At 39.1% G+C, this 12598-nt stretch overlaps 1 protein-coding gene across 17 annotated transcripts in view; it reads right to left on the bottom strand.

Moving 5' to 3' along the window:
- KALRN (kalirin RhoGEF kinase) overlaps window positions 1-12598 on the bottom strand; it is a 504304-nt gene that overhangs the window by 228743 nt on the left and 262963 nt on the right. For all 17 annotated transcript variants that reach the window (XM_068687540.1, XM_068687542.1, XM_068687541.1 and 14 more), the window contains one exon: window positions 4611-4733. In XM_068687540.1, coding sequence (XP_068543641.1) covers window positions 4611-4733 — 123 coding nt within the window. The remainder of the gene's footprint in view (window positions 1-4610; window positions 4734-12598) is intronic.

The raw sequence follows: 12598 nt of genomic DNA, 5'->3' as shown, positions 1-12598 counted from the left end.
AAACAATTTTTTATTTTTTTTTTTATTTTTTTTACCCACAGTGGATATTCTTACTGAAACCACTGGATATTTCACAGGACAAACACTATAATCATATTATTCAACATATTTACACTTACAGATCTTTTTATCTCCAAGAGCCATTTGAAAATTCTGAACTGACGGCATCTGGGGAATAAAACTATGGAGGAAGGGGAGACTCAAGACAGGACCACCAGAGTACAAATTGCATCTCAGATGAAGAACATCACCTAATTTTTGATTTCCAATAGAAGATATAGGCCACTGGCATTTTAGGTCTCATATGAAACTCTTTTCTTGCAGGAAATACCTTTATCTCCCTCAGAAAAAATAGAAGAAAGGGATTCTTAAAGGAACTATACACATTTACATACATGTAAGTTTAGCTTTGATGGTTCAAAACCTGTGTTCAGTGTTTAATCATCTCCCAAAAGTTCTTTTGGAGGAAAGCGAGCATAGACACCCAAGAACCAGAACACCAAATAGCTTCCCAAATAGCATACTGCAAAGCTCAGCACTTTTGCTTCCAATTTTGCTCATGTTTTACCTAGCTCTCCACTTCCATAATTCAAGAATAGCCCACTGCACCTTGGCAAAATGGAGCCTGTAGATCTTTCAGGTACTAAATGCAAAACTCAGCTGTAGCTGTGAGTACAGTGCAGTTCAAGAGGCTTGAAAGCATCTCCATAGACCTGAGAGCAGCTTATCCTCCAAGTGCAGATGGCAAGCCCCACCTTGCATGAGAGCACAGACCGCCCAGCTCTGCATTTACAGAATCCAGGCGGGTTGTTTGTCTGGGTGACCCCAAACAACGCGGGGTTTGGCAGGAGAGGGAGAACACCAAGGGGACAGCGTGTGAGCCAGCTTCTGCTTCTGCTTCATTTCACTTTGGTACAGCGTTTGGTTAGTTTGGATTAGAAACACCCGCTGTTTACCGTTAGTTGAACTGAAAGCTTTTAAAATGCACAGCGAGTGCCATCTGCAGGCTGAAGTACATACTGGTGGGCCTCCTCCTGCTAAAAATGTAGATAAACCTGCATGATAGAAAAGCGGAGAAACGCAGAAGGACTACAGGCACATTTGTTGCGGATCATCCGAATCACAAACCACTCGGTCCTGCAGCAGCGGAGTGCCGCATAGCCAGAGGTGTTTCCCCACCATCTTTCCAAATTCCCTGCCAGCACAAATGCAGCGATGCTCTTTGTGAGCAGAGAAGGGTGACAAAGCCACCTTATCATCCAATTGCCAGGAATAACAGAAGGGAGAATGGTCTGTGGCCCCTCTCTCATGTACAGCAGCCCCTCTCATATACAGAGAAGAGGAAACGGGTTTCCAACACGTAGAGCTCAACTCAATAGTGCACAAGTGCTGGGAGACTTGGGGAGCACAACCCAGTTAACACAATTTTTCCACTGGTTTTCAGGTAAAAGCTCTGAATAAGGAAAAGCTAGAGAGTCTAAAATGAAATTGTCTCTGGATTTACAATCTTAATTGGCTGAATGAGGGTTATTTGATTCACACAAAGTAATCTGAGACAAGCTGTCACTGCACAAACAGCTACATCTACAGAGTGGTGTTTATTTGTTGATGGTTACCTTGATACCTATCTTGCCATTAATGCCCAACTGCTCAGTTTCTCTATGCAGGAGGCACAGTGCCTAAAGCTGGCATTATCAAGGTGCAGCCAGAGACCAGCATCAGCACTGGCAGAGAAACAGTCCCAGGTATACTCAAGATAAAAACCTCCCTCCCAGGAACTCTGGCTTTCTCATCCAAATTCAAACATTTCCCATCTGTGCATCCTGTGTAGAATAAATACAATGAGAAAAAAATGCTAGAGCATTGTCTAAACAGCAGTTATGAGAGAAAGGGACCCCAAATTGTATTTCCTATTGCCCATAATGCACCACTCGAAAATCACTGACATTTTCCAAGCGCAGCTGTATGCAGGAAGGTGATCTATTTGGGCCATGCCTGATTGGATCATTACATCCAGATTTATAAATCTGTGAGGTTTCTAATCAGACATAGAGGGAATACATTCCACCTCTCAATCTAGTGCCTTGGCAGGTCAGTCAATCAGAGCATTTCTCAGCACAGCAATCCCAGATATAATTCTCTTCTTTACTTGCAGCTAGGCAGCATTCAAAAACATGAACTTTTTGTCCACTGTTGCAAATACCACAAAAACTCATGAAAATTGCTTTTAGCTTGACCTTTGCAAATACCTTCCTCAAACAGTAGGAGATAAGAACAAATACATCAGAGCCAAAAGAAAGTAGATGTTGAAGAATAAATTTATACTGTATGGCAGACTATGTGTTATTTTCAGAGAACTGCCAGAAGCAAGAAGACGTGTACTGTCAGTCTCACCAGGTATGTCAGTATTACAGTTAAATATATATATATATATGTATAAAATCATTAGCAGACAATAATTGACATCCTGATGAGGGGAGTGAGCATACTATTCAGTCTTTTGTTTCAGGATCTTAGCATGTGTGCTTTGTTATGTGGCTATATCAGGAATAAGCAATACCAGTTATCCATCTTAGCCACGACAAAGTTATTTACTATCATTAGGAAAAAAAATATTAAATAAGTTAAAATTAATTAATTATAGACCAACTGTAAAGAGTTAAGCATCAGGAAGAAGGAAATCAGGAAGAGTAAAAACTGGTCATAGTCAGAGTGGAGAGGAGATTTATTCCTCAACACAAAATTGACCTCATGAAAAGCTTCTGCAGGAGAACTCCAGGTGTGATAAATTTATGGCCCTTCCTCTTACCCTTGCTATTACTCTTTTGAAAGCAAACAGTATTATATTCTCAAGTCCTTGACCCGGGATAAAGCCTGAGATTCCTTTCACTTCCCCCAGCACATGTCCCCATGTCCATTTGCCAGCCTCGCATTCCAGTGTCATGCTGCAGACAGGAAGATTCAGAGAATATTAATGCCACAAAAGACACCAGATCACCTAGTTTCAGTTTCTGTGTATTACTAGACCTTCATTTTCATTCAGTTACCACTGGTATTGCATCCAATAATGGCTATCTGACTTAAATACATCTTTGGGAAGGCACCTTATGTTGATTTCAGGATGAAACCTCCCACTAACTCCCACTTTTGGATGGGCCCTGTAAGACTGTGGTTTGCAGCCTCCAGCCTAAGGCCTATTTTAATCCATTTGTGTAAGTTAACTCTAGAATTTCAAATCTATTGTCATAAATTTTAAATCCACAGGAGGTCCTATAAAATTTTAGAGATCCAGCAGTCTAGAACTGCTGCTTTCAGACTGCATGATTTGTCAGTGGCATGCAAAGATACCTCATCACAGCTGAAAGGTAACACTGAAATTCACTATCAAGCCAAGGAATATGAGTATTACATTGATAGCTGAATGTCTAATTAAAAGAAGGATGTCAGCAAACTGAATGGATTCAAGGAAATAGTTAACAAAAGAGCATTTAATAAGAACATGTTAGTGGATTTAAATATGCTTAACGTAGATAAGAGGCACTTAGGAGAAGACATGATAACATCCAACAGGTATTGCAGGGCTGTTATTTTATCTCCTTCCTTGGCATTTACCTCCTTAAGTGAGATAACCAAGACTAAAGGGATATAAACAACAGTTTATATATATATATATCCTGAATATCAGGGAGAGAAAAAATAATAATAATCCTGCCAGTAGCTGCTGTCAGGCAGTGAAATAATTTCCCTTGGAGCACAGTGAAAGAGTTACGTCCCTGTTGCTGGAACCATCTAAAACTAAAGTAGGCCAACACATGGGAAAGTTACCATAGAAAAATGAAACCAAAGTCTAAAACATTGTTGTCTTATGCCGCAGTGAAATATTTGAGCAATAACCAGCCTGTGTTCATCAGGAAATCAAAGCATTTCATCTACATAAAGCAGAATGTATCAATCAGGATTTTATCTAAAATACCCAGTGCAGGAGTACCTTCATAGGAGACCAATTTCTGACAGATGATGCTTCAATCTAAAACAAAAAGTGTAACATGATCTAGCAGGCAGAACTGGGACTGGATAATTTCTGGCCATAAGATATTTTTTTTTTTTATTAAAAGAATAAATAAAAATTGGTCCCTGGAAGAACTTATCAAGTTTCCTTCTTCATTTTAATTCTGTAAGTAAAGGCTAGTTGTATGTTTAAACATCTGCTATGAGCATGCTTCAAGGAAAAGTTACGGGCTTTCAGGCTGGAATTTTGGCTTCATACCAAAATTCCTCGTCATGCTTTGCTTGCCCTGTGCTATGAGGAAGATCCTGTAACAACAATAACAGCTATCCTCTAATTCTGGAAAAAAAATAAACAAAAATCTTTCTAGGCAACAGGCTGTACTTGCACAGACCCATGCACTGCGGTGATTTTCTAATTGTAATTGCTTCTGCTACTACACGTAACATATAAACTGCACAAGGATCCTGTTCAGCTCCCAGTGTTTGAAGAGAGCAGTTTGAATTTACCAGGCCCCTAACACTCCAGTAGATTTTTTCTTATTGTATGAGAGAAGTAACAAAAATCAAGCCAGAAAGCAGAAGTCTTTGATTCAGACTCTTACCTGTGCTACCTCTTCAAAATCATCGTGTCTTTTCTGCAGTGCACGTGCTCTATGTAGAGACTTCCCAACTCCTGTGTGTTTACTCAGAAAGGCTTCCCCGTGATTTTCAATCCAGTCCAGTACCTGCCAAAAAAGAAGAGCATCCAATTACCTCTCCTGTCTCAGCAGCACAGAGCAATTGTTGGGGTGAGGATAAAACAGCTGCAGAGGTATAGCTTTATGTTTGCAGTAGCTAAACACACGGAGATCTGTCAAGATCTGTTCCAACAAGATAGAAGATAAATGTTTATAGATCTTACTGGTAAATTAGGATTATTGTATTTTTACTATTCAATTTGTTTTGAAGTGTAGCTTAGTTACTTGAGCCTGACAGATATTAAGTATTTACTTTCCCATAAATGAATTTTGGGGAATGGGAGTCAGAAATCTGGAATCTTTTGCAGTAAGCATCCTCCCCCTAAAGCTCCCTGTGTAAACCAAAAAACAGAGACAGCAGATTTCACATAAAGAGCAGATTCCAATAGGAAGCATCTTAAATGAGTCCAAAAGCATGATGGAGGGATCAATTCAAATTGATTTTGAAATGGGGAGAAAAAATCAGAGTAAGTAGAATGAAAAGGTTAAGAATCCTTCACTGCAGGCCACAGAACATTGACTGAATGCACCTTTCAACTCTTATCAGGTTTCCAGTTCCAAATGTAACTGAACCCTATAGAAAAGTAAAGTGGCAAATCTGATATACTGAGAGCTAAAGAAGATTTTCTTTTAAAAATAGATCAACTGTATGACTGCCATCCATTTGGAGCTCCTTCACACAATAACACTGGCACAATTCTGCTATTAAGCCACTGAAATTTGGATTAAATCTGTTCAGGGTCCACTACAAGCTGCAATACCTCAAAAATGGTGTTTGATGCTGTCATCTTGGGAAATTTCAGGATGTGATCTCGACCCTTCCTCAATACACAGAGGCTAAGAGGATGACAGTAATAGATCAGTACTGGTTTCAGCCACGGGTCCCAGCAATGGTGGCCAGGGGCTGCAGGAGCCGTGCCAGCTTGGCCTGGGAGGGGCTCTGCTACTGGGGCACAGAACTGGACAGGAGAAAGCTGCTGTGTGAGGAGCCGTGTGTTGTACGCGGGGCTGATAAAGGAGCAGATATTATTGACAAAGCCTAGAAACCTAAGAGTGGAAAAATTAAAGACGTGGGTTTTTTTCCTCTTTTAGGCAAGCAGAGCTATTTGATGGCTTGGTTGTAGAGAATACAACTGGGCTTTCAGCCTATACTTTAGAACCCAAGTATATTTTAATAAATAAATAAACAAGTTCCAAGTACAAACAAAACTTTATATGCATATACTTGTTTTTCACTCCCATTTCTTTGCTGGTAAAAGCACTCTTTTAATCAATATTTTGTGCTTACAAGGTATTTTTCATTCACAGTACAAAACACTTCACAAAGTGGGGTATCAAAACACTTCAGGTCCTGCTAGAACAACATGGATTTCGCACAAGCATCACTGTGGGGATGAGGAAGCAGAACCAGGTGTGTTGGCAGCTCAGTCACCACTTCCTGCTTCCCTTTCTCTGATCAATTCAGCTCCCGGTTGCTCTCAATATAGAGTCCCAAATACACATGCTGGCCGGTCTGCTAAGGCTACAATATATTCTTGACCAGGAATGTGTATGTTATTTGTAATAACATTAGTTATTGGAGAGTGGCCTTCTAGCATCTGTGTCATTAACAGTCTGCAAATAATTCTGTTAACATCCTCCTTCCTCTTGTTAGGAGTTTTCAACTTATCTGTTAAAAATGGAAGCAGAGAAATACTAAATTCTGGAAAAAAAAAAAATCTGATGAGGGCTAATTTTAAAATATGATTTTTAAAATTGCAAATAGCTTTAATTTAAACAATGCTTCATATGAAGTATGTATGCTTTCTATCCATTAATCTTTGACAGCCATGCACTGTAATTCCACAAAAAAATATTCTGAGGACTTTTTCATGTTTATAGCATAAAAGTAGTGCCCACATAATAGTTAAATTTTCAACCCAATCAATGTTAGCTTAGGTTGCTTTAGTCACTGTTCGATGACTGTTGACAGAGATCTCTGCTTTTATTTTATAAAGGGATGTTTCAGTACATGCTGCAATTCAAAACAAGTAATACAACATGTGATGCTTACTTTAAACAAAGATGACAACAGAAACAATGAATCTAGATCAGAGTTCTGGTCCAAATATGGATGCTTTCTCTCAACAAAAACAAACAAAAGTGATAGCATATTAATCCATAGGGAATCAACCTTTGTTCCAGGTCTCACCCAGAAACTGACAACTCCTGCCACAAAGTCTCATGTTGCATTTGGGCAGTTATTCCATGGTGCTGATGCAGAAGGTGATTCACCAAATCCTTCCTGTAACATGAAAGCTTCCCACTGAAGTCTGCTATTCAAATATTGATTAGGTTTGCAAATCCTTTAGTTTATGAGATTAGGTATAATATACCTCCCTGAGGTGATAAAATCGTACAGCCACTTAACAAATCAGTGCTAGGTGGGAAGACAAGATAAAAATCTATACACCATCCCCTAATGACACTGAGTGTAACACCCTGTTTGACTACCTCTTTCCTATGCCATTTCTCTGCTGATGGTGCCACATTTCAGATTTCCCAGACCCTACCTGCTCTTTAAAGAGTTCTAATTGCTCCACAAATTCTAGTTCTCCCATGATTCCCGCAAGAAAAAAAAAATCATGACTTTAAAGAGTAACTTGCTTAACAATGTTTTCTGTGGCTCTGAAACTCACAATAGCATATTTAGCAACTCCAGGCATCAATGTATTTGTTTTCGCAGCCATTGTCAGATATGTGAATACTATCATCCTTTTGCTTAGAGTGAAAAAAGAAAAAAAAAAAAAGAGAGAGAGAAAGATTAAGAGACAAAATGAATTGCTGAGATGTCCCAGGAAGTTGGCATAAGACAGGATCTTAGTTCAAGGCTCTGTTAATCTGTCAGCCCTAACTGTTAAAACAATCCTCAGCATTAAAGCGTTTGCCCTCTAATAAGCTCACAATAATTGGCAAGCAGGGAGAAATATCACATCTTTGCTTCCATCCTATGAGGCACGGAAAGTTTGCACTAAATGAGGAGCTGTGATATGGAATAACAGAGCAAAGCTACAACAAGAACATAAATCAGGTACAAGAATAAGACAGGTACAGCAGCACTTACTTCCAGAGAAAACAATGAGAAATGTTGAGCAATTATCTACAGCAAACACAGGAACAGCTCCGAAAGGTCATAAACCTAAAATCACCAGCTCTTTTAAACATTTACCTGTCAGTGGGTTTGGAGACTTTCTCTCTTATGCGGAAAAAAGGAAACATTTTTAGAAGCAGCATAACTGTGTAATAATTCAAGATAAACATTAACATTTTAATTGAAAGCATGGACTTTTTAACTTACTCTACTGCTGAAAATTTATATCCTGAGATACAGTTAGCCATTGAATTTATGGTGGCTTAGTTCAAATAATTTAATTACTCCTTAAAAACTTAAACAGCTTGAAGATGCTGTTAAAAAGGCAGTTAAGAGTGTTTTCCAAATTACATCTTCAAATTTCATAACTATCATTTATTCCCAAGCTATTATTTTCTTAAAACGGCTAGAAAAAGGCTGTAGGTCATGAATTGGCTGGCATTACAATCCTGCACTCCAGACAGGTCCATCATCTGGGGTGTTTCTTGAAACAAAAAATACTCTGCAACTCCAGTATATGTCAACGCTCTTTCCATTATGCATTTACTACTACTCTGAAAGCTGCCTGAAGCAGGGGCCAGGACCTCCCTCCTGCTTTGCAGCTTCTAGCAGAGTAAAGCTGAATCCTGCATGACTGCAATGTACATTCAGGCTAACCACTATGGGGACACTTCCTGGTTGGAGGGTGTTTTCCAGTCCAGGCCGCTGTCCATCAGAAAACAATACTATATTAATGAAAACATGCTGAGTTCCAAGCCTAAGGCATCTCCAAGCATGCCACCAGAATCACCTAGGAAACTTTATAACTCACAGACATCTTAGAAGACTGCAGAATACTACGGTACTTTACCTCCTGCCATAGCAGATGCCCATCCCAGACCTTACTGACCCATTGCTCTTGGTGAGTGGATTGGGGTAGCTTTGTTTCTGTTTTTAATCCACCCAATCCAAAAGATGCCAACAGGGAATAATAGAGTCACTCTGTTTACTCTTATGTGCCTTGGTAGCTTCCAAAGGACTCCAAAAAGAGTGCATGTGAGGCTGGAAGATGAGAAAGGGACCCCATTTCTTTTCTGGATGGGGATTCGTAACTGTGTTTAATTCCCAGCTAGTAAAAGTTTATACAGCATTAGGCTCAAAACCATGATTTGTTTCCTAATAGCCTGTTTAACAGAAGGAGAACACAAACCAAATGTTCAAGAAGCACATCTGACGTCAGCAACATCTATTGGTGGGAATGCTGCTGGATACACACGTATGTTAAAAACACGATGCTAATCTCTCTTTCTATATGTCACCTAATTTAAGATCAAAAGTGGTAGGAGCATTATTTTCTTTCTATCATGATGTGAATGTCCTGTCTCTCTTTTGTCCTCAGGGGCAAAATTACACACACAACAAAATAAGCAGCAAACTCAGGTCACCAAGAAAATTAAATAAAATTCCAGCACAATTACAGCAGGCTGACTGTTCTAGCTATTACAGTCATTATATGGCTGGATAATCACAAGATTCAAAATGCTACCTGGAGGAAGAATAGCTGTAACTGTCCCTTTATGAATGATCTGTGTAACTTCAGAAAGAACAAGAGTGACAATTCATACAGGTTTTATCTGAGCACAGCATCAGGAAGCCCATGTTCTGAAGAGAAACTCTTCCAGAGGCCTCTCGATAGTGCATTTTACTGATGCAAAACTCTTGCCTATGGGAAGTCCTGTGGCATACTGACAAAATAAATAACGCACAGGTGAGGTTGTGGAAAAATGTACTGGACACTCCATTTGCAGGGAATAGTGACAGTTTCTACAAGACAAAGTAGGAAGACAGAGTAGGATGACAAGAAAGAAGTGGAAGAATGATTTTAAAGGAAGAAGGTTGAAGAAGCAATCAGGGAATAATTAAGGAAAGTTCTAGGATGATAATTGTTCTTCCTCTAGGCTAATTTGTATGATGGGAATATGGTGAGATGATTGCATTAGTGAAGCTAAGGTCAATTCTTTTAATAGCTTAAAAAGCTAAATTTGATTTTTAAATTAAAAAAAAAAAAAAAAAGAGTTGGGCACTATTTTTAAAGAGCAGACAGCTCAATGCAGCTCTTAGAAAATGCAAACTCTATCCATACGTATCTTTCCTAATTTGTAAGAGTGAAAACTAAGAAGCACCTCATAACTTTATTTGACTTTAAGTTAAAAACTCATTGGAATCCAGTCTCTTTTCTCAGGTGATGAGTGGTGGGACTCAGGGTTTCAGGTTGCACCAGGGGAGGTTTAGATTAGATATTAGGAAGAATTTTTTCACTGAGCATGATCAAGCATTGGAACAAGTGGCCCAGGGAAGCAACTGAGTCTCCATCCCCGGAAGCATTTAAGAGACACGTGGACATGGCACTAAGGGACATGATTTAGTGATGGGATGCAGTAGGTCAAATTTATGGTTGGACTTGATCTTGGTGTCTTTTCCAACGCAGATGATTCTATGACTCATTCTTAGCAAACCCTCATGCTCTGATCCTATTTTACAGTGATACAAACTGTGAAAGGAGTAGTGAATCTGTTACTTTCAGGAACAATTTCTGTTGGTGAATTAGTTGAAAAATTGTGTTTTTGCATTCTTTTAAACTGTATTTCTTTTAGCAGCAAGGAATGAAGATGAAATGAGAGACACTTAGAGAAGAAAAAAGAGGCTTGCTCAAAAAAACCAAACCAAAACAAACAAACAAAAATAAAACACACATGGAAAACAGGTGAGGTGGAATTAGACGATATTTAAGGCCCCTTCCAACCCACAGCATTCTGTGATTCTATGAAATAACTAATGGCAGAACCCTACCCTGCTCCTACACAGGAAGGAGATGAGGAGCATAAGCTGCTGATTAAACACACATGAATAAGCCGCAGTGTGCTGTGGTAGCAGTGATGGGGCATCCTGACTTCTGCATTTGACCCAGACCTGTTCTGAACGGTCTTATTGCTCCTGAACAAGATGACCTGTTGAAGAAGTGCCTTGGCCGAGGGAATGATTACTCTTTGTTACTCTATGTCTCACTGTTGTTGCTGTAGTGAGTCAAACTGGGTTACTCCGAAAGCTGAAAATAAATGATACCATTTTCCATTTTAAGGTTAAGAGTCAGATCTCGATCTCAGCTAAAATGGTACCAATCTAGCATAACTTTAAGGGCTTAGATTAACTCTTTGGTAACTTTAGCAGGGTTGTAATAAATTCCAAAGCAATTCCAATGAAGTGCACCCAATTTATCCTGCTTTAAATGAGGCCCCATTTCAAACAGATGCATAAGCATTGCCTAACTTTAAACACATGGATGAAGCCTCCAAAATCTACTAGGCTCATGCCTTAAACGTGCCAGTGAGAAACAGCCAAATTGTATCAAGTTGCCACTACGTACACTTTATTGCTTGCTTTTGAGATACTTTGGGATAATTAGAGTTTTGGTGGGATACCAGGAATTTATATGGCACTTCAAAACTTGTGTTTTTACAGTATTTTCGCCATCTCCACTCAGGAATCAAAACTCATCTTTACTTATTCTGTAGGTGCTATGATGAACAGGAACTCAAAGGCCTTGTTTGTCTGAAATCCTCATTTCAAAACCCTGCCCTTGCCAACCATGCATTTTGTAACCAGGAAGTGTAGTTAAAGGGTTCATGTTTCAAATCGCGCTTTCATAGAGACTTTACATCCAAAGATTATTGTAAATGTTTTGTTCTACTGCACAGCAACAAAATCTGATCTTTTCTGTCAAAGCCCTTCAAAATCATACAAGCCTATTTAACAACACTTACTGGCTGAGCTGGAATTTGCTGATACGACAAAGAATGTTGTGGCAGAAGATAACTCATTTTCTTACAGTAGAAGTACTAGAAACTGCACAGCATATGTGGATTTATGAGCAATACAATTCAAAGTAAATGTGTTCTCAGGATACCCACAAACCACTCCTTCCTTGGGAGGTAAAAGGAAAAGGCCTCCGAGGATAAAATATACACATTTGCCAGGGGGAGCGCTGCATCTCTGTGAAGGCAGTAGCCACTGTGTGACTGTCAACTTCTATCCACTGCAATTATATCTGCTCCTGGATAACATTGTTCCATGCAGGCTGGCATGGGCAGCCCAACCCCTGGCCTGCTACCAGGCCCTCCAGGAGAATTTTGTGTCAGCACCAGCAAAGAAAGAACAAACACCAAGAATCAGACGAAAATTAAAAAAAAAAAAAAAAAAAAAGTTCCCCCAAACCCACAACGACTCAAGGAGACTTAATATATCCTAATCCTCTTTAATGAGTAAAATGCACACCAAGTCTGATTTCAATTAAAACACAGTTTCTTTGTTGCATTCCAAATCATAGCTGAAAATAGATTTCTTTTCTCTTCTATCCCTGGCCCTGTCACAGCAGGGTAATGTCAAGTAAAGGTCTAGCTGAGAAAATACACCAAAATACAAAGGAACTTATCCTCTGGCTTTTCCTGCCATTATTAATGGTTTATAATAAAACCCTAAACAAAAGTCAGCCATTGCACTTGTGGTTTCTCCATCCCAATTAAAACAGAGCTCCTTTTTTCCACCTCTTTCATTATAATTTTACATTAGTGATACAGTATCTTTAAAAACATTTTTTTTAAGAACAGAAATAAAGTTTGATCATGCCTCATTTTTAGAAGTGGAATCATCATTTTGGCTCTCATGCCATTATCTTTAAATTCAGAAA

Source organism: Anas acuta, chromosome 6 (genome assembly GCF_963932015.1).
Source record: "Anas acuta chromosome 6, bAnaAcu1.1, whole genome shotgun sequence".
Taxonomy (NCBI): domain Eukaryota; kingdom Metazoa; phylum Chordata; class Aves; order Anseriformes; family Anatidae; genus Anas; species Anas acuta.
This window is presented reverse-complemented; position numbering and strand designations above follow the sequence as displayed.